The following is a 22,205-nucleotide window of genomic DNA, read 5'->3' as shown; positions in this document are numbered from 1 at the left end:
TGGCCAGTGTCTGTTGGGCAGTGTTGGGCTTCAGGGTTTAGTGACTGTGGTCTAGACAACAGATTTCCTGATGTGGTTGGCATCTTTAGAGGCACCCTGAAACCCAACACTGCCCAAACGTTCGGCATTGTTTGTACCATTTATACAGTGTGTTTTCAGTGTATTTATACAGTTCTGGAACCTGTGAGGAATATTATTTTTGCTGCCGTCCAGATCAGAAATTACAGGCTGCTCCACCAGTCCCCGTAACTGCCACTCAAAGATGTCTTGCTGACCATTGTCTAAGGATGGGTTCTCATGAGAGAGCCTTCGTCTCATCCCCAGCCCATATCCAAGGCCACCTAACTTTGTATCTCCCTGATCTGATGCTAATGTGGCGTTGATGGAAGACTCCCCACATAGGCCTTCCTCTGTGCATGATCCCTACAGTTTCAGTACCACTCTGATGATGACCCAGTTAGGGACTGGGAATTGCCCAGCTGGTATTGGCTACTTTCAGCTACAGCATCCACATCTACAGTATACTTTTCAGTCCTGGTAACTTCCAAAAAGAAAAAGAAGGGAGCTCTCTGCACAAAATACAGTGATCCCTTTTCTTCTCCAATTGTTTTGGTCCATCCGCTACTTTTGGGTAAAGTGGGTGTACTCTAAGTGGGTTTACTCCAAGCCCCAGGTCCTGGAATACTCCAGGTCAATCATACATTGCCATCTTGTGGAACGGAGGAAGCGTGCCTTCTCCGTCACCGCCCTGCCTAGTGGGCATCCTCCCACCCCGAGATATGCCTGGCACCCACTCTCCTCGGGTTCTGGAACCGTCTTAAGACCTGGCCCTGTTCCCGGGCCTGGGTTAGGGTGTCTGTGGAGCCCCAGTTTTTTTTTTTCTTCAATTGTTATGGCTGCTTTTTAGTCCTGGCAGTTATATTTAGTTGTTATGTTTTTAACTATTTTAATTATATTTTGATGGTGTAACCCACCCAGAGTCTCTTAGAGTGAGTGGCTATAATAAATTTTAATCATCATCATCATCTTCTCCTTCTGCAAATTATTCCATCAAAAGAGTCACTATTACACATTCCACATTCCACATTCAAATCTGGTGTAATACAAATTGCTCTGTGCTTGCTCCCTTTTGCAGAGTGCAGCTTTTGATGGCTATTCTGGCAATGAGACTGGTGGAAGCTACAAAGCCAGGGCTGGGGGGTCAGGGGAAGGGGTAGAATGGCAGGAGAAGTGGGAATTTTACCCTCCAGGACCTATTGACAGCCCTCCATCAGCTGTTTTTAGACAGGGCAATGGTAAATGAGAGAGAGGGAGAGGGAGAGGGAGAGACAGAGACAGAGAGACAGACAGAGAAAACCACTGTGTGTGAGTGGGAGGGAGTTTTCCAGTAAAGTAGGAATTATAGCATGTCAGGGTTGAAAGGGACCTTGGAGATAATCCACTGGTACACATGCCTAACAGATGGCCATCCACCCTCTCTTGAAATACCCCTCCTACTCCCCCCCCCCCCGCAACTTAAATGTGATCTCTGGGCTAATAGAGGCTGTGCTCCCCAGAAAAGCAAAAGAACACCCTCATCTCTTGCACGTCAGTTCCTGACATATGGCTTAAGCATGGCTTAACCCCAAAGTATAAAACCCACCATTCACTTTCCTCAGCTGGTCCCACACTGATATTATAAGGAGAGCACCACTTGCTGGCTTCACAATTGATCCACATCAGGACCAAGCAAACCTGAGGGCAGCTTTTGCTTTGCCTCACTCTCTGGAGGGAAGCGCATGAAAGCCTTTGCCGGGAGAAGCCCTGTGACTTCTAGGAGCTCACCTTTCTCTTCACAGGAATAAACCCCAGCCGGCTGGCTGCAGCTATTGTAGGGCATCCTGTAGCAGGGGAATAGGATCTAAGGCCCTTCAGCTCCATAAGTTCCCACAGCCTTGGATACAGCAGCCCCAAGTCCTCCTAGACTTGCTGAAAACTTGTCAGTGTTAATGTTAGAAAAGCAGACAATTATTAAATCAATAGGGTGCAGTCAGATTAGAGGTAATATTTTATTTTTTTGAGGGTGCCAGAGTGGAAAAGCCTGCTTCTGAATACATTTATTTTTAAAATAGATATGCCACTCTTCAGAACAAAGTGTCCAGCACAGCTTACAAAGGCTAAAATCATGATTTAGAATAGCATTTAAAATACCTAACATAAAAGCAGTAAAACAGCAGAAAGGTAACATTTATGCTGCAATTTAAATTAAATTAATAAATTTAACATTTAATAAATTAAATGTTAAAATATTAAGGTATTAACATATTTAAAAGTCTGGGAAAACTGCCTTTCTGTAGTACTGGAAAAAGGACATTCCAGAGCTCAGGGACTATCACTGAATACACTCATTCCTTTGCCCTCAGTGGAATTTAAGGAAAAGTCCCTAACAAATTTTCCCTCTAAGTCAACAGTCTGTTCTTGGCTAATCTCAGAGGCTGAGAAGGAAAAGGAGAAACAGAGGCTTTCTACTGGCATTAGCTTAAAAAACAAAGTGAAAATTACCAGATGAGAACCTGCATCTGTGATCTGCAATATGTCATGTGTCTGTTCTTGCCTGAAAACAGCCTGGCATATATTTTCAGTAATCTATTGTAGGAAAGTCTGAAGAACAAGTCAAACGATTGGAGTAATGAGTAGCCACGCTTCAGTTGATGAGAAAATATGAAGGTCTTTCAGACCTTGAAGATATAATTCCTTTAAAAGGAACCCAAACAATAAAAAGGGAGGAAACTTTGTTCTGGTTGCTAAAAGTATCCATACCTCCCCAGAAATCCAAATGAGGGAACTTGGGGATATTGTAGAGAGCATCTAGGTTAGAATAAGTGGAGGAATTAATGCATGCAATGCTACTTTCATCCACCCAGCTAAGAAGAAAAGATGAGGGTTGTTTTCCAAAAGCAAACTGCAAATCTTTCAAAGAGGCATGAAGTATAGTGATGGAAGACTTCAGTTCCCTTGACATCTGTTAGGAGACAAAAATCTGTCAAATATGGTCTTTTCAGGAAATCCCTAACATATCTCTCTGATGTTGCTCTGTCAGAATGAGGAACAAGTCACAAGAGGATCAGCTACTTTAATTTGAACTTACCAGTAGAAAAAATCTAACTGGGGAAATGGAAGTAACAGGAACATTAGAGAACAATACTAATGTAATGCTTGAGTTCTTGATTTTAAGAGAAATGTATTTTATTTATTAGAAAATTAAATTAAAGCTGAATATTAGTGAAACACAGCTGCAAACTATTCCAAAGAAGCCAATGTTTCTACACAAAAAGCTTAATGAAAAAGTGAAAACAGCAGTGACAACAACAACAAAAGACATGTGCAGGAGGTAGAAAATGGGACATGTCACCATAAAAAATACAGGACAAGTAGCCTGGAAGTATAGAAATGGTGACAAAAATCTATAGCTAACACTGAGTTGAGATTGGCAGAGGATGCCATGAACAACAGAGGCTTCTTTAAACTCATTCAAAATAAAACATTCAGGGGAAAAAAGCACCAATTACCAACTGCAAAATGGCAAAATGTTAATAACAACAAAAAAAGGCAGAAATGTAATTGTATTACACTTTTGTTTCAGGTTTTTTTTCCCACAACATGGTCTGTATTAGGCAGTTGTGACAAGCAGAATGATGGGGCATGATTGAAGCTTGAAAACGCTAGAAACGTGGTCAGGAAATAATTGCTTACTTTGAATACAGTTACATTCCAGGACTAGATAAATTACATCTTAGGATACTGAAAGAACTTGGTGACAATCTGGCCACATCTTTTGTATTGTTTTTGAGAAATCTTGTAGCATTGATGAAGAGCCAATGACTGGGAAGATCAAATATTGTTCCTGTCTTCAAAAAGAAAACTAATTAACCTGACATGAATACCTCCCAATACAGTAATTACCAGAAATCAGCATGAATCTGTCAAAAAGTCTTAACAAACTATCTCACATTTTTTAAGATTCTAAATTTTATATTTAAAAAAAAAAATCAGGTAGCTTCCTTAATATATTGTGAGAATGCTATGGTTGCAGTATATCATGATTTCAGCAAAGCTAGCTCAAAAATCATACCCCAAATGGTTATCAATGATTCTTCATCAAACTGGAGAAGTTCTGAATAAGGTTCTGGACCTTGTACAGTATTCTTCCATATTTTTATTAATATATTACTTTGGTAGAGGAATTTTCGATCAAATTTGCAGATGATGTAAAATTGGGTGGAATAGCCAATATCTTAGAAGACAAAAATAATGAATAAATAAGTAAAAATTTAAAATGCTCTCTAATCAAATTTCTAGAGATCAAATTTCTCTAAATTGACTGAAAATGATTAAGTTTATTTTATTTTTAGTTTAAGTTTAACAGGGACAAAGGCAAAGTTCTTCACTTAATAAACAGACATCAAATGCACAAGCATAGAATATCTGGTTTGGTATATAGTGCTTGTGAAGAAGGATTAGTAGTCGATTGCAAAATGAATTTGAGTCAATGGCTTCAAAAAGACAGATGTACTTTTAGGCTGCATTAAGAAAAGTAGAGTTTCCAAATCATGGGGAGTAACAATTCCACTCATTCTTCATTGAACAGATCTCACCTTGAGTATTGTGTCTGGTTCTGGGCATAATGCTTTAAGAAGGATTTAGAAAAACTAGAATAAGTTCAGAGTAAAGCCATACAGATGGTCAGGGAATTGGAAATTAAGTTCCGTGAAGAATGATTGAAAGATCTGGAAATGTGTCACTTTAAGAAGAGAAGACTAAGAGGGCATTTGGCAACATTCTTCAGATACTGAAAGGGTGTCATACAGAATAAGATTCAGAGCTGTTCTGTATTGTTCCAGAGTGCAGAACATGAAACAATTAACATAAGTTCCAGGAAGGTGGATACTTAACCATGAGAGCAGTTCAAGAGTGGAACCCATTACCCAAAATGGTGGTGGGCTCCTGCTCAGTTGGCATGTTTAAGCAGAAGCTAGGCAATTATCCTCTGTTGGGGATAATTCAGATTTCTGCCCTTAGCAGAGGGTGGATTTGATGTCCCAACATCTCTTCCAACCCTATGCTTCTGTCTAAGGAGTTGGAAGGGAATACATGGGAAAAAGTACTCCCTCAGATATTATAGTCCCAGATTGAACATGAATATCTTGAACTGGTATTTTGCAGCATAATCATAGCCCCCAATTTCCATTTGCGTCCTTACTGCCTCAAATTGTACCAGCTGAAGTTTTGAGAGCAGCTCCGTATACTCCATATAAGTTTGAAGAAAACTTGGCAAATAAATATCCAATATTTTGATTATGCATGTGCACATATACACACATTTCAGGATACTCACAGTGTTTTGTACTTAAGAGTTTGAAAGATTTTATGCCTCTGATTAAAGATTAGCCTAGCTGCTAATACACGGTCCATTTAGTTTTTCATAAACGTGGTCAGAAATGGTTGAAGCTTGCAAGTTGCTCGGGGATACAGGTGAGCTTGAGACAAAAATCATGATAGACATAATTGGGGGAGAAAGATATTACAAGTTCACTCTCACACTTCCCACCACCATTCCCCCATTGGATACAATGCATCAACCCTAACACATAATTCATTGTGGATTAAAAGCTGGGAGAGGTGCATTTTAGTGGCTTCAATTTTACCTGTTCCAGAGCAAATCCAAAGGACAAACAAGCACCATCTCCATAGACAACTGGCTGGTTGGCAACTGCCACGCCTCATTTGTAACACTCAAAGCAAGGCTGTAGATTTTTACTAGACACAACCTATGTAGGAAAACAAGATCAAAGCAAGAAACATGAGTGCCGAAGGGAAAAATGTTTCACAGCCTTGAAGCTTTTCAGAATTCCTACACAGCTTAATTTCCTGTCCAGGTTTGAAGATAAGACGTCAAGCACTTACCTCTCTGCTTTCCTTCTCTCTACCTGAGACCAACATGTATAAACCACTAAAAACACATCACCAAGAGCTCTTCACACAGAGCCATTACTCCATACAGTCCTCTTACCACCCTGTTGCATGCGGTATATGCGTACATCTTTTCACTGTGTGCATCCAGCAGATTTATCGATCTCTTGACTTTAAATCCTGGCAAAGTCCTTGGCTAACTGAAAAACTAGGATTAGCTTAAAGATACTGAAAGCTACTACCTTCCCATTCCCTGCAATCAACAGCAGTCATTCAGTAACGGTCATGATGGTCTCAACCAGTATAAAACATTCATTACATTATTTCATGGTCATAATCACAAAATAAGGGATATACAGGTTACATAAATTCACATGAAGCCAACTGAAATGCAGTCATGGGCAGTGACCCATGGGAAGATGATTGATTCCTATCTTCCTGCACTTTCTGCTCTTTTGTGCAGCAGCGCCCAGCTCAGCAGCCTGTCAGACAAAATTCTGCTAACTGACATGTGATTTTAGAGTCTTCATCTGCACAAAATTCATCCAGGGCTCTTGGACCTTTTTGTATTAAGGGGCCTCTCGTGGTGTTTCAATGCCCCTGCAGAAGAAGCAGTCCTAAAAGCCAGGGCCCAGTGTTTCGATCATCACAGGTGCCTGACACAGAACTTTTCACTGAGAGTAGCATTCTTCTACCTGCTCTCAAGAATTGCCGGAGACAGGGTGTTAAAATACGTAGGGGTAAACACTCCACAATATTTTGTGAGAAGAAGCTGTTTGAGGCTCCACGGCACATGGCAATTTTGTGACCAACTCCTACTATTGAGGAGTTCCACCTCAATCTTCCTGTGTATCTGTATCAGTAAACCTCTGTTTCACTGTCTCCATGGTGTGATCATAACCCATTCTCACCACCACCTGAAGAAAAAGCCTACTCTGCCACATTCTTCACCCTACCTTCAGTTTCCAGGATGCATGAAAGAGATCTACCACTATTAAGGATGCCAGGCCTTACGGGAGAAAATGAAACATTAGCCAAAAATTAAATATCCTCAACCTGGCCCCAGATGATCCGATCTTTTTTAGGTCTGTCTAAGTGTTGAGTTCAGAACATACTGCCCCACATTTAAATCAGCCTGAATGGTCTCAGGTGGAAGTCACTTACTTTCTAACCCTAATTCTACTCCATAGAGGAGCTGTAGTAGGGCTGTAGCCACACAAAACTTGCTAACAGGTTGAATATACTGAGCCTCTTTCAGGTAGAAAAAAGACAATAGATTCTATGCTCATTTATGCTTTTAGGGCTGCGTATAAGAAGTTCGCTTTTTGATTACACTTTTCCCTAAACCATCCCCCAAATCTTTGACTCTCTGAAGATAGGAAGCTGGCTTCTATTCAATAACCCGCTGGTCCATTTAATCTTTATTATGCCCTCCAGCTGATTTCCCAACAGTCAGGTCAGGCCCTTCTTGAACACGTGCTTGCTATGGCTCAAGATGCGAGGGGACATTTTGCACACATCAGAAGTTCCCACCTTCTCTCCCGTCTTTGGTCAAAAGCTCTTTCCCCTTTGGACTCGGTTTCCTCCAATGTCTTCTACTTATCACTCCCACCTTTCAAAGCTGCCTTAGAAGTAAAGCAGAAGAAGGACTGCTGTGCTTTGGAGTAAAGCTGCCTCAAGATTGCAAGCTGGGGGTTACAGGAGAGAAGGTGTTTTCTACGCTGGTCAGCCCGCAAAGCAAGTAGGACCCTGGAGAGACGCAGCCAAAAGGACTCTTACCTTCCTCAGCAGAGCAGCCCCGGTGCCCTTGGATCCAAACGCTGTTTAGGAAAGCTGAAGGAGAGAAATTACCACCTGAACTGAAGAGGAGGCAAGAAGTGGGAGGGGCCGTGCTACTGCAGGAGATGCAGAAATCATGGATAAGTCTGGGCCTCTTGTCCCCAGGCCGGCGTGATTTAACAATAATAAAAATTATGCAGGTCAATGTAAAGTTAAAAATAACTGTGGGGCCGCGGGAGGGTCGAGTTACAAGTGAGAGGGGAGGGTGCACGGAGAGTGCGGCAGCTGTTGATTTGTGAAGGAATTCAGCAGTGGAGGAAAGGTGCTCCAGAGACAGGGAGTGGGCACTGCCACCCGGAGCATCCAGGCTCCCATGTCCCTCTCTCCCCCTCTGTCCCTGTTAGCCTTGAGGCAAGGCACAAGCTGCCCCTGGTGGCTGAGGGACTCCGGATCGACCAGCTTCCCCCGCTGATGCCTCACAAAATAAGGAGCACAAGCCGAGCCCTGGCGTTACTAAGGAGATGGCTGGATTTATGATTAACGCAGGCGGAGGAGGAAACTTCCTGAGCATCACTAGCAGGCTTGTGGAGCCCATGTGGAGCTGCACTCTAGGTCAGGGTGACCTGCTGCCACCCTTGTAGGGTTGGGCTTGGAAGGAGACATTGCAGGTAATCAATTGGTTTGGCTTTAATGGATCACTAGCAGGGGGTCAAAGAGCATCAAGAAATTTCCGAGTGGCAGCAAAGAGATCAGGCTCCAAGTGTGTGTGTGTGTGTGTGTGTGTGTGAGAGAGAGAGAGAGAGAGAGAGTAAATAACCTGGTGTTTTGCACTGTACTCATATTTTTGAAAACTGGGCGGGGGGCAGAATCCAAGATCCCTACAAAGATCAAGCTGCAAAGGGATTGGTCCATGGCCACAGCAAGACACATCTCACAGCACATTGCTGCACCACAATTTCTTTTGTACCTAGTCATTGGCCAGGCTGGAAGAGGCTGATGAGAATGGGAGTCTAACAACATCGGGACAGTGGCACAGATTCTCTAGTCCTGCCATTGGTTATATCATAGGCTGGTGTAAAGTTAGACTTAAGAAATCTGCATGTATAGATTTAACTATCACATTGTTAGGCTCAATTTCTGTCTGAGGAACTGGGAATTTCACCCAGCTGTATGCCCACCACATACAGTCCTAGGGTTCTGGCCAACCTGTATTTCTACATAGCACTAATTTGTTTTGCCCAGCTTCACCTATGTTTCTAATCTTGTGCACAAGTTCCCACTGGGCTTTCACAATACTCAGCTTTCTCTGCTGGAAAATATTCCAGGTGATTGTTCTCTGAAGGCAGAATCTTCAAAGCTGTGTAAGAATTTGGGGGTGGGGGAGAAGCACCATAGCCTCTGAAAGCTCAGTGCCCCAAATTGTTCCACGCAGTTATTTGGCCTTCTATAAACTACATTTTTGTTATGCACTTCCAGTATTTCAACTACTTGTCTTTCCTATCTTTCATAAACTTCTATGAATTGAACTTAGCTCAAAAGCATTTTTATTTTTTTATTTACCTTCACTGAACAGAGTGAGTTCTTGGAGAATGCTGTTAGGTAGACCGAGGTTTCTCCTGCTATAATAAACCACCCTTGCAAAAACCATTTTGCTTAGTACAATGAAATTCAGAGCACATTTCATTTTGCAGCCCGCAGTGATTAGCCATTCCCCCTCTCCAACTAGCCCTTTTGGAAAACTCCCCACCCCAGAATCTGTTTTTGACCTGGACAGTGATGGGCTAGTTCAATGACCCCTAAATGTTTTAGCCAGTGGGAAGATTTTGAAATGGATTCCCTCCCCTACATCACAAAGATTTAGCAAGTGGAATATACCAGGTCTTTGCCAGTTTCCTAATCTATTGGTTCTCTTTTGTATGGAAATAATACAAATGTGGTATCATGTGGTTGGGTTCTAGTGGTGGTTAATTCATCCTTGAGAGAAGGGGTTGTTCCCGAACCCTTAAGGAGGCTTTGGTTCACCCGCTCCTCAAGAAGCCATTGCTGGATCCCACCATTTTCTTAGGAAAGATCATGGAGAAGGTGGTTGCGCAGCAGCTTCACCAGGCCCTGGATGAAGCAAAGTATTTGGACCCCTTTCAGTCAGGATTCAGGCCTGGGCATGAGATAGAAACAGCATTAGTCATGCTTTTGGATGATCTGTGGTGGGAGTGGAACAGGGGTAGTGCATCTGTCCTTCCTCTCTTTGACCTCTTGGGAGCCTTTGATATCATCAACCATGGTGTCCTTCTGGATCGGCTCCATGGGTGACACAGTATTAGCCTGGTTTCTTTCCTTCCTATGGGGCCAGTACCAGTCAGTGTTGATTGGGAGTGAGAGGTTCTGCCCACAGCCGCTACTGTGTGGGGGGCCACAGGGTTTGATACTCTTTCCACTTCTATTTAACATCTACATGAAGATGTTAGAATAGATGGATGCGATCATTTGTTGCCATGGGATGAGGTATCATCAGTATGCCGATGATACCCAACGATACATCTCCACTCCTGGCAAACTAAGCAGTGCTGTTGATGGTGCCTGGAGGCTGTGGGGATCTGGATGGGGAACAACAGGCTTCAACTGAACCCTGGCAAGACTGGCTCTAGGGTTTTGCAACTTCTGGATCTGGGACTTTACCATCTTTTGTACTGGATGGCATGGCACTACCCCAGACAGACTCAGTGCAAAATCTGAGGGTCCTTCTAGACTCATTACTCCTGCTCGAGAAGCAAGTGGCAGTCATGGCTAGGAGGGCCTTTGCATAGCTTCATGTTGTGTACCAGTTGCAGCCTTTCCCAGATTATGAGGCTCTACTCACAGTCACTCACACCCTGATCTCCTCCAGAGTAGATTACTGTAATGTGCTCTACATGGGGCTGCCCTTGAAGGGCATCTGGAAGCTTCAACTGGTACATAATGCAGCTGCATGGACATTTATGTGTGCCCCTAGGTTGGTGTATGTTACATCCCTGTCCCTTGAGCTGCATTGGCTGTTGGTTTGTTTTCGGGTGCAATTCAAGGTGCTGGTTTTGATTTTTAAACCCTATATGGCATGGGACCAGGCTATTTGAGGGACTGCCTCTTCCCAATTACATCTGCCTCTCCCATCAGGTCCAGCAGGAGGGGTGTGTTGCAGATCCCATCTGCTAAAGACTTCCATCTGATGGGACCCAGACAGCATGCCTTTTCTACTCTGTCTCCCACCCTCTGGAACATCATCCCCTCCCACCCGAAGCAAGGTTAGCCCCATTCCTGTTAGCCTTTCCAAAGGCCTTGAAAACGTGGTTCTTTCAGCAACTTTGCAGTTCCCACGGGGAGCCTGAGCAATGGTTATACTGTGTTTAGATGGATGTTCTTCTCTCACAATCTTGCTTTATTTTTTACAGTTTGACACTACTTTAATTGTAGGTTATACAGTATGCCATCCAGAGTCACGTTCAGTGAGATGGGTGACCATGTAAATTTGTTAAATAAACAAACGCTGAGTTTTAAAGAACCTCTAATGATAAAGATGATGGTGGTGGTGATGCTCAAGAACTCTCAGAAGCACTGCAAGTTTAGCTCCTGCTTTCACAGAAGCATCCCCCTGATGTTCTTGGCAACGATACAGAATTGTTTGCCATTTCCTTTTTTCAGACATTTTCTGTGGAATCCCAGAGCTGGAAGGGGGCATTTAGGCCACTGTGTCCAACCTCCTGCTCTGTGCACGAACCCAGATTATATCATCCAAGACAGATGGCTGTCTAATCTGTGCCTGAACACATTCAATGAAGGGAAGCCCACTACCTCTCCGGGTAAATGGTTTCACTGTCAAATTGCTGTTATTCCCAACATTAAATTAAAATCTGCCTTTCTGTAACTTAACTTCCCAGTGTCTGACATCCCTAGTCTTCCATCTCAGTATTGACTCAGTCTGACCCTGCTTAGTTTCTGAATGCAGACAAGTGCACCCAGGTTTTACCATCTGCTGAGACACCAAGTACCTTAGTGGGTAAAGAAAGCACTGGCATTACAATATACATAGAGGGCATGTGGGTGAGGGAACATCATCCATACTTACTATACCTTAACCTGGGCCACAAATTAAATATTAAACAGTAATGAGCAGTAAAGGGCAATTTTGTCAAGTAAATCTTGAAATTGAAAATCTTGGTGCAGAACAGAACGCTTAGATTACAGATACTGTAGGCAACAGACAGTTATTGAACCGAGCTTTTTAGGTAATCCCCATTCAAGGGCATTGCTACCTTGCAGCTGCCAGCACAAGGGGAAAAACTCTGTGATCTTGATACCTGATCCTCTGTTACCGGCACAGTAGCCACCTTCCTGGTGTTGTTTGACAATGATGTGGGTGAGGTGGATACAGAAAGCAGGAACATAATTTCAGTTGCCTCAAAACATGCATTATGCAAAACATGCATTATATAGGAACTTTGAACTTATTTGGCGCTCCAATGCATGGAATTGTTGCTTGCATCCTTTGAATTGTTGCTTGCATCCTTTGTATTGTTTCAAGGGAAGAACAGATTCAGCCCCCACTGTGCCTTTATTCCTATCAAAACTAAAGGCTAAGTATGAGGCATCCATGAAGCAGTCATTGGTCAAGTTCTCTCTGCATTTGAAAAGACCTGTTGACAGATCTTCTGGAGTTCCTCAATATTGCTTCATGATAGAGACATACTCCAATGTAGAAAATAGGGTCACAGACGAGTTTCCAGTTCAAAACTCATGGGACATCATGGATGCAGGTCCCCTACCTCAAGAGGTACACGGGATGCAGACTAAGTGACAGGCTTTCTCCGTGACAGGCTCCATTCTGTGGAATATCCTCCCCACCCCTACCCCAAGGCATAGATGGCCCCTAACTATTGATATTTTGCAAACTAGTTAAAGCAATGCTGTTTTAGCAGACATTTGGCCTCTAGGGTAGTTTAAGCTGTGAGGTTTTTGTTCATTGGTTTTTAAATAATTATTTGAGTATGTATGTGTACAGCCTTTCACTCCACTCGGAGTCCTTCTGAATAGTGTAAATGCTATTAATCAATAAACGAACACACACTTCTGTTTTCCTTTTCAAATCCAAGGACAACATGTTCCACTTCTCACAGTAAACTCCCTTCATCCAGTATCTCCCAGATATTCTTACTATAACTCTCATGTTTCCCAAATTAGCAGGCTGACCAGGAATTGGGGTGGGGGTGGGGGGTTAAATCCAACCCATCTGATTCAAATGGCTGATAGAATTATTATTTTGGGAATGACATTTTTGGAAACAAGAGATGAAACTTGTAAAATGGACAGACACAGACATTTAGGGAAAGAACGTTTTATTTTGTTTTTAAGCTTCTATGAGGGTTTGTACAAACAGTAAAAAAAGCTTTTCAAAAGTAATGAAGAATGTCCTTTACTTTACACTATTGTTGATGTATTTTTAAATACCAAAGTTCCACTCAAATGGACCAGACTGACCTCACTACCTGGAGGCAGGCAATACTTCTGGCAAACTATTTGGACTACGGGTACAGAACAAGGATGATGACTAGAAGAAAACCCTTGTTCTAAGACTTTGCACATGCCAAGTAATGGAAAATGGGGTTCAGGACAGTGAGCCCAACCTGAGAGATGATTAGCAAACAAAGAAGCTAAAATAGGTGATCCAGAACTGCCATATGTAGCTTTATTGAACCTACAGGATGGTTCGCTTATAACAGAGGGACAGAAAGAGGTGTTTCATACCAGACTGCTGAAGACATCTGAAGTTCCTCCTCAACAATCTTTTAAAATCCAAGACACACCTGATATTTAAATGGAAAACTTATTTTCTGATTTTTCGGCCTGTAGGAAAACCCATAAGCTCAACCAACCACAGAGAAACTGTTCAGAGGGCCCAAGGCCATATATATGTTAGCTGAGCCTGAGAAGAGCAAACCATAACTCAGGACTTCCTGTTTTTGCAGATGAACTCTAACGTTCACTCCAAGAAGACTACATGCTGTTATTGCCATATGGAAATGCTCTACATCTGATTACTGCAGCCAGTAACCTTTTCAGGGCAAGCACCAACGTAGGATTTTTGTACAATACCACAGGTAGAAATTTTTTTGAATGGCCCAAACTCATGAGTTCTTATGCAAGTACACAGATCTTACATAATTTGGCTATCTCATGAGACTTTGATCATTTGTAATTGAAACAAAAATTCAAAATCAATGGGTACCATGTAGAGATGTTGCTGCCAACCCCACCCTATTATAAAAACATCAAATTGTACAGTTGGCATTTGAATTCTTTTCATGCTTGCAATAATGCCCCAGAAACATATGATGCTAATGAGAACTTTATCCAGCAAGGTCAGGAAGGCATATATGCCAGATTCCATGAAACATTAGATAGGAGTGTTGGCATACTCAAGTGGCTCGGTTGGGATAAGTCATAGATTCATGTGATATAGAAAGAGGATGATTGAATTTTTGAAACTGGGGTCTTCAGCCTTTACCACTGCCCAAATTAATAACTCCTAGTACTTTTGTATAAGTACTGTTATTTCACTTTTTGTAAAAAAAATGGTGGTTTAACACCAGTATGGAACTAGAGTCAAACTATTAAAAAAGAAAAAACCTGAATGAAAATATGTATATTGTGGTGCTTTTTTAAAAAGCTCCTCTCAAGAAGGATCAGTGGGAAAAGGGCTTCTTCAAAGTGATTTTAAAGTTTTGAGAGGAAATACAGTTTCTCCAAACTGCTTTGAATAACACAGAATCTACAACTAAGTACGTATTATCAGAAACAATAATGGAAACCATCACTCTTGAAATACAGACACAGGGAAACCCTCTGCATCTCTGCCCCAAATCAATTTAGTTTGTACAACATTCTAAAAGAATGCTTACCCAATAACCTTTTAATTCTTGTTCCTCAGATTTGGGATAACATTTATTAGTTATGACAGAGGCAAGCAGAGGAAGAATCCTTTCTGCCTACTTCAGAAAGTACCAGACAACATCTGTTGCCTTTCCTTCTCATCTTACCCATTAGCCTACAATTATTATATGTCTTCATCTCTTCCAAAAAGCTATATAGACTTCTGTTTTTGAGTGCAACTTTTGTGAACTAGGTTTTTGGGAGATAATCTAAACAGGTCATCTATATTAGGAATATATTTTTTCTTAAAAGCTTTGTTGGTAACAATATGCTGTATTTGTTCTATTCTAGAAGTCTGAAACCAGTAGGCAAATATATTCAACATTAGCTTAAATTACAGATATAAAGCAAATCTCATGATTCAATATAGTTTGGTAATTCTACATAATTATGAGCATCCTGATTCCCAGTCTCACGTCTCCTCCAATACTGCCTACAAATAATTTCATCCATCTGTCAGCCAAACTTTAAAAAAAAAATTCTACTTTCCCATCCCTTTATTGATGATCTGCTTTCTTTTGGGTCCCTTGAACAGCATGAAGATGGGACACTGAACCCTGCGGGTTTCAGAGTTACATGGTTCCAGAACCTCTCACGCCCAGCTACAGCTTACATACTACGTGTCTCTTGGAAAAGTATCAGTGCTGGGATTTATTGGAATAAAATTCTAAAGACTGCAGTGTATTTGCTTGCTATGTCCCATCTTTCCACTCTGACAGTCTATTCAGTAAATGCTATCAACAAAAAATACATTTTCTGTAAGAAGTGAAAGAAAGGGAAGTTTTTTAAAAATAAATTAAAACAACACACAGTTCCCTGTGGGCAATAAATAAATGTGCACAAATGTAGCCTTGATTATTGGAAGTAACAACAGAGCAAACGGTTGAACAAACAAAGCCAAACTGAAATCTTTTGACCTTCCTAAAAATATAACATTGACCAGGTGCCTTCAGAGGTACAAAGTCCTCCAATACTTCCATCATGTAGATTCCAGTAGAACAGGCCAGCAAAGAAGACAGACATACTATCTGGGGAAATGTCCACTGACCACTAAGTCTGTGCTGGCTGCAACTCAAGTTGTTCTGCTCTCAACCCCCTCTATGAAACTTTGGATAAATCATGCCCTTTTTATGAAAAGGTGGAAAAACAAAGATTTAGTGGCTACCAAAAACAAAAACAAAAGAACAAAATCAAGCAGGTCCTAAAACAGAAGGTGTTCAGACAATCCTGAATCAAGACAAGTGACCAAATTTACAAGGAATCCAAGTTAAAAGTTGCTTTCTGTATAGGATAGGTTACTTCTATTTATTTTAACATGCAAATTTATAATATATGATATATAGAGAATATAGTGAACTGCTAATGCCTAGAATATAACCATCTATCCAGCTAATCTCTGCCTTAACTTTGGCATGATTTTTTTACAGTTTTGTTTTAAAATCCCCATTTGAATTGCATGCATCACACGCTGCACACAGGTGCCCCTCCCCAACCCCAATATCCCCACACACTTTAAGAGCAGATGTCAGGCAGGCGATTGTAAACATTGAGCCACCCAGATTAAAAATAACATTAACAAAGATTTGTTCTAAATCAATACATTAAAAAAATAATTCTAAAAATGCAATAAAACTGCATTTTTCTTTTTTCTTCTTCTTTAAAAGACATCCCATATTTTTGAACAATTGAAAAAAGCCTTTAACACTTCCTATACCTACTAGCGCCCCATATCCTCCCCACCAAGGAATCTATATTTTAACTGGTTTGAAATGGAAGAAGGCATTCTTCCACATTTGAAAGGTAGGCAAGCTCCTTGTAAGAGACTATTCTTGCTTTCTCTTTAAACCAAAAGGAGGAAGAAACATGCTTTTCCAGAGGCCAACATTTTTAGGATAGTCTGTGATGTCCTGAAGATTCATATCCAAAAGGAAACAGCACAACGAATCCATACTAATTTCTTGCAAGGGACAAAAATAGCACCTCTCTTGTACAAACATTTCTAGTAAACTCCTTTACTTAAAACAACAAAAATCCTGAATTCTTGATACTCATACGCCTTTAGAAACTGAATCAATTAATTTTTTTCCATAATTCCCTATACTTTTCTTACATCTGAAAAAGGATATAGTTTTAGTTTAAGAAAACTATTTCCTGTCTAGAAATTTGGTCCTAATTGACACTTGCTGCATTTTGTAACAGAAGAATTATTCCGTTCTAGAATTTTACAAAACACCACTATCTTTCATCTATTAACCACTTACAAATACTTCAGTCCCATGTTGATTACACTGAAATACTTGAGTAAAAGGCAATCTAATTCCTTGAAGCCTCTACAATGACTAAAATGTTTGCCATGGAAAGGAAGGATGAAAAAATCATGAGATTGATGGTACCCTATTCTTTCCCTGTTACTGCTCTTCTGTAGTACTGTACTGCTTCTTCTTCCCTGTTACTGCTCTTCCCCGCTCTGCTGTTCATATAATAAAACAGAATCTCACTAGATACATTTCCAATAATTTTGGCTAATTAATTTTATAACTTTCTAGAAGCAGCTCTTCTAGGACTTGAAGACTTGTGGGTTAAAATCTGTGACCCTCTGAACTGCAACTTCTATTAACCCCCTCTGGTCAAGGAGATGAAAACAGATATAGCCCAAAAACATCTGGAAGGCTAAAAGGCTTTCAGAACTGTCATGTGGATATAAGAGCCAAAGGAGAGATACTACAAGCTCTCAGTAGGAAAGGTAAGTCGAGCACAATCAATGCTCTTATGACTATTGATTGTTTTAAGCATTTTTCAAGAATGGGCCACTTTTTTAACAATTCCAAGTTCACAAGATGTGATACAAGAAATAGTCAACAGTAACTTAAATACTGTTACCTTAAAAATGCAACTGATATTATTTTTGGCAGGGAGGGAATAGAAGGCACTTATTCATAGGAGTCAATAGGCCCCCATCTGTCCCAAGCAGCAGCAAATAAATTACTAGCAAATTCTTAAAACACCAGAAACAAACACAAAACCCATCTTTATAAAAAAATTATCTCAAGTTTACAAACTCAGTCTTATGATTAGTGGGACTCTGCTTTTGATAAAGAAGAAGATCCAGTTATTTAACATCTTTGCCCCCTAATTCATTGTTTGATTAAGACTTCCAGGGGACTGGTTCAGTTTTTACCAATTCACGTTGGGAACTGCTATTAAAGCAGTTAAGAGATTTGGAGCTTTAAAAACTAAAAAAGTTTTCTATCCAGTCAGAATGCAGATTCACTTCAGGGTAAAGATCCCCTGGAGGGGTGAAAATGCCAGCTGCCATATTATGCATCACTCATTGTCTACCAACTACTATGGTTACTTTGCTGAAGTATTTAATAGTCTAGCAAGGTGGAATAACAAGCAACAAAGCCAGAATAAGGGTACATCAAGCTGTTAGGACAAGGCTATTCAACTGCTTACATGGCAATTCTTCTGTTAACCATCTATAGCCTTTCTGCTTACCTTCTCTACATCCCTTTACTCCAGCGGACAGTTCGGCACATCACTCTTTTCTCTATACAGCCAGTGCCACTGTCAACTTGTACATGCTGTTCTTCATCCTAGATTTGGAAACCCACTTTTCACTCCTAAATATCTCTGTGCTCCAAACCATCTCCAACATTCTTAATCCAGAGTATTATATGCCCAGGCCTCAGTAGCTTGCTGATCAGCAACTGACTTTCCAAGATGAATTCCTCTAAGTAGTTAGCAAAATATGCAGAATTACTGAACAAACAAAATGCTAACAGAAGAATGAAAGCCTGTCACTAAGATAATACTACTTTGATTTAACACATATATAATGGGAATTCTACTGCAACTGTCTTAATGCAGTTTCATTAATCAGTCACCCAGACTTTAGCTCTATCACAATTTTTACACTACATCTTTTAGCCATTATATCCTGTCCCTGGTAGAAACAGTTGTCCAGGAGCTGTTCTGTGTTCTGCACCTGTTTCATTCTTGCTCTAAGTGTTTCAGGCTTTGTCTAATTCTCAATTTTGCCATAAAAAATACAAACTTTTCTCATCACTTTTCAAAATGACTCTAGAAAACATACTTTATTCTTCTCTAACCTTTATTTATTTATTAAGTTATATGCCAGCCTCTCTTGTAACTTTGGCAATTCACAATTAAAAATACAATAAAATGTCCTTTCTCAATATCCTGGCAAATATTCACATTCATAGTATCTTTGTATTTTCACAGACTATTCTATAATGAATTTGGAGCTGGAGACCTGCATGACCCCAGGTGAAGCTTATTTATGTTTCCCCACATTAAGTGGGTCTCAAAGGAAATGGGCATCTTTTGGTTTAGGGTCATATAGAACATAGCCATGCAGACCACTGGATTGATTATCTAAACACAGAAAACCACAATGAACTGTGACCAACAGATCTTGAAAGTCAAAGCCAAATGTTATAAAGTTGAGAATAAGTGCTGGGCCTAAATGTCCCTCCTCATTTCACTGGTAGGCCAATCTCATTTAGCTTAGATTTCTAGCCCCATTATGTTCAAAACAGAGGATTTTTTAAATACTGTTTCTACTACTTTTCTACTGAAAAGCACTATACTAATCAGGAGCTATTTTTTTTTCCTGGCTCTCTTCTGATTTAGCAAGATACATTTTGCCAAAGGTATTATGGTCTAATCTGGACATAGAATATATTTCCAGATGGAGCCAAAATAGGTTTCAGAGAATTTTTTCAAATTGAGAGAGGCTTTTAGGAAGTCACCTTAATGAGTAAAATCAAAATTCACCAGTGAAATTAATCTAAATAGACTTATTAAAGGAATTCACCTTGAAAGCTAAGCATCTTTTAAATGTCTCCCTAATACCCTATCCTTCATTTCTTTTCACACACCCTTTTTCCAGCTTCATCCTACTGAATTTCTGTAAAAGCTTCTAATAACCATCTCATTTCCAAATTGTTTCTTAAGCCATAAATTCTCTTTCTGCTCGCTGCACTTTATTTTTGCTAGCTCTTCACTTCTCCCTTCCTTCCTTCACTTCCTATTTTCTTTCATATAATGGATCTCTTTTCATATAACACACTCAAAACAGTTTTCTTCCTTACACAAATTCCCATGCCTTGTAAAGTTTGTGTATAACATAAATTGCCTTTTTTTCAGATTCTGAATAATGCTACCTTCTTAACAGTCATAATTAATGCTGGTAGAGTAATAGTGTGTCTGTATGATACAGTAACCATAACCCAATCACCTGAACAGGTGATCTACATCCTGTAAAAAGAGTTCTCCTTCCTCAACAAATTCTTTGGCACCTTGCAATTTTTGTTAGGATTTGTTTTGAAAAGCACTATACTCATAGAACATGCATATTATCTGTGTACTTTCCAGTAAGGTTTGCACATTCACCTTCTGTGAGAAAACCTTAGCAAGGCCTATCTGACTTCATAGCAACTTCTCTCTGATAACCAAGCCCTCCATATGCCAGGTTTGAGCATATGGCTCTGCTAAAGCTTCTTCCTCCTCCACTGGTTCTGCCACTGACCCCTTCAGTCCTGTAAACGCAATGCCTTCTTTTACAAAATGGTCAGGATATACTCATGTGAAACATATTATCTCAGGGTGATACCAGGCTGATATACCTGGAATATCAATGATTACAAATGCACCTCCTTTTCAGCCCTCCATGACTACAGCCTCCTTATGAGGATACAACTGTGTGGGGCCTTTTCTGGCCTCTGCCATGATTTCCAAGCTTTTGCTAGTAGGAGAAAGCAGGAACAAATCTCATCTTCAGGACATTTAGAGGTTAAAGTTGTACATTAGCTTGAGAATCTTGGAAAAACTACAGTTGGGAACTGCCTGAAAACAACTTCCGAACACTCCCAAAAGTCTCTGGCCAACTCATTTCCAAAGTTTCAGATGGCTCTGACTGCCTGCAAATTATAATACAACATTAGTGATCCAGACATCTTGATTCCTCTGGCATGCCTCCATCAACTTAAAAATATTGGCCAGTTTAAAAGGTGCCTTTGAATTTTAAGTGATTGGATCCTGTCTCTTCTTTCTTTTATCCTGTGGAAAGTGTTAGCAAAAAGAAGCTTGATTCTGAAATGAAGGAGAATGGTACTTTCTTTGTTTACTGAACCTTCTGGATTGTTCAGGACCACACATCTATACTTGCAAGTTGAGCATCCATCAGATGCTGCTTTTCCAAGCCAGTGGTCTCACAGAGCAAACTGATTGCTCCTCAACTGGAAATACATAGTTGCTACCAGTTAAGACTCTAAGCCAGTAAGTCCACAACAGATCAGAGGTCATAAATTTGTGACTATCAAGTTTTGTTTTGTTTTTTAAAGAATCTCTAATGTTAGAGATAATTTGGGCTGACTCTCTTTTTTAATGGCTTTCTTGATGCCAGGATTATCTTTAAGTTCTGCTTTTCCTTTTCTTAAATACTGGAAGAAAATGAACAAGCATTTATCCTAGCACCAAACACGCACTTTGGTAATAAAACACCAATGACAAAACTTTGTTCACACTCAAAAGAGGAACCCTGAGATCAAAAAGAACCAAAGAGGGGGAAAAATTTACTTTAACTGAGCAACTCTTGGGCAAGAATCTAGCACACATTTCCTTTCCAGGGCAGCCCCCATCCCCAAGCCCTACGAACAAACAAAACCAGACAACTGCAACTGCTAAGCTCAGCATCAAAAGCAGCAGCCAATTCTATCCCAGCCCCCATTCCTCTTTAGCAAATACAAATCCAAAAACACAGAGAAAAAAAAATCAAACAAATAAAGGACATGTAATAACGCAGAGACTGGTGAACAGGGGCAGCAGGTAGCCCACAGCACCAGAAGTCCAAACTTAATAAATAACTTGTAAAAAAAATATCTTTTCTTTTTTCCTTTTGTGTGTTTTGTGTCTGTTCACAGTGCGTGAGCAAGCGTCACTGTTGCATATCCTCGAGCCTCTGGTCACAGTAGAGAGAGACAAGCAGGGAGCACGCTCTCACTGGGTGGCAACCCCTGAGGGCAGATGTTCAGTCCCAGAAACATACAAGCATAGGCTGAAGAAGTACTTTCTCATCCAAAGCATTGTACATTTGGGCTGTCTGGTGTGATGCCTGGAATGCCAAAGGCCCTGGAACACATCCACATTCCAGAAAGACCAGACCTATGACCCATCTCTTCCTGGCAATACTGAAGAAGACAAAATGGGCAAGGGTGACTGAGCAGGTGAAGCAAATAATTCATGCCACTGAAGAGTTGTTCTAGTGAAGGCTGGTGCTTGTTGTGGTGCTCTCTCTTTTAAGATCTGGCAGCCAAGGGCCCCTTCCCTGGTACAGCAGCCACACTACATGGCTACCTGGTGAAGAATGGCAGGTGATGCTGGCTGAGGATGCTGCTCGTGCGGGGTGACTCTGTCTTAGCCATGACATCCTTGAACCAGGATGCTACATCCACTTCCAGTGTCTCGTAACGCTTGATGAAGTTGTGTTCCTG

General features: G+C 40.7%; 2 protein-coding genes across 3 annotated transcripts in view; both read right to left on the bottom strand.

Annotated features, from left to right (window-relative positions):
* LOC103066946 (transforming growth factor beta receptor type 3) overlaps window positions 1–8,178 on the bottom strand; it is a 29,789-nt gene extending 21,611 nt beyond the window's left edge. The window contains exons 1-2 of the mRNA XM_007436835.3: window positions 7,729–8,178; window positions 5,685–5,807 (exon numbers count right to left, since the gene is read on the bottom strand). Coding sequence (XP_007436897.2) covers window positions 5,685–5,763 — 79 coding nt within the window. The 5' untranslated portion in view covers window positions 5,764–5,807; window positions 7,729–8,178. The remainder of the gene's footprint in view (window positions 1–5,684; window positions 5,808–7,728) is intronic.
* A 4,905-nt stretch (window positions 8,179–13,083) lies between these two features.
* Window positions 13,084–22,205, bottom strand: part of MAP2K7 (mitogen-activated protein kinase kinase 7) — a 36,006-nt gene continuing 26,884 nt past the window's right edge. For both annotated transcript variants that reach the window (XM_025172296.2, XM_007436832.3), the window contains one exon: window positions 13,084–22,202. In XM_025172296.2, the coding sequence (XP_025028064.2) occupies window positions 22,065–22,202 (138 nt within the window). In that variant the 3' untranslated portion in view covers window positions 13,084–22,064. The remainder of the gene's footprint in view (window positions 22,203–22,205) is intronic.

This window comes from Python bivittatus, unplaced genomic scaffold, assembly GCF_059951505.1.
Source record: "Python bivittatus isolate LINGU-HERP-01145 unplaced genomic scaffold, Pbiv_v1 ctg000080_np1212, whole genome shotgun sequence".
NCBI classification, from domain to species: domain Eukaryota; kingdom Metazoa; phylum Chordata; class Lepidosauria; order Squamata; family Pythonidae; genus Python; species Python bivittatus.
Note: the sequence above shows the minus strand (reverse complement) of the source record. Positions and strands in the feature narration are given on the sequence as shown.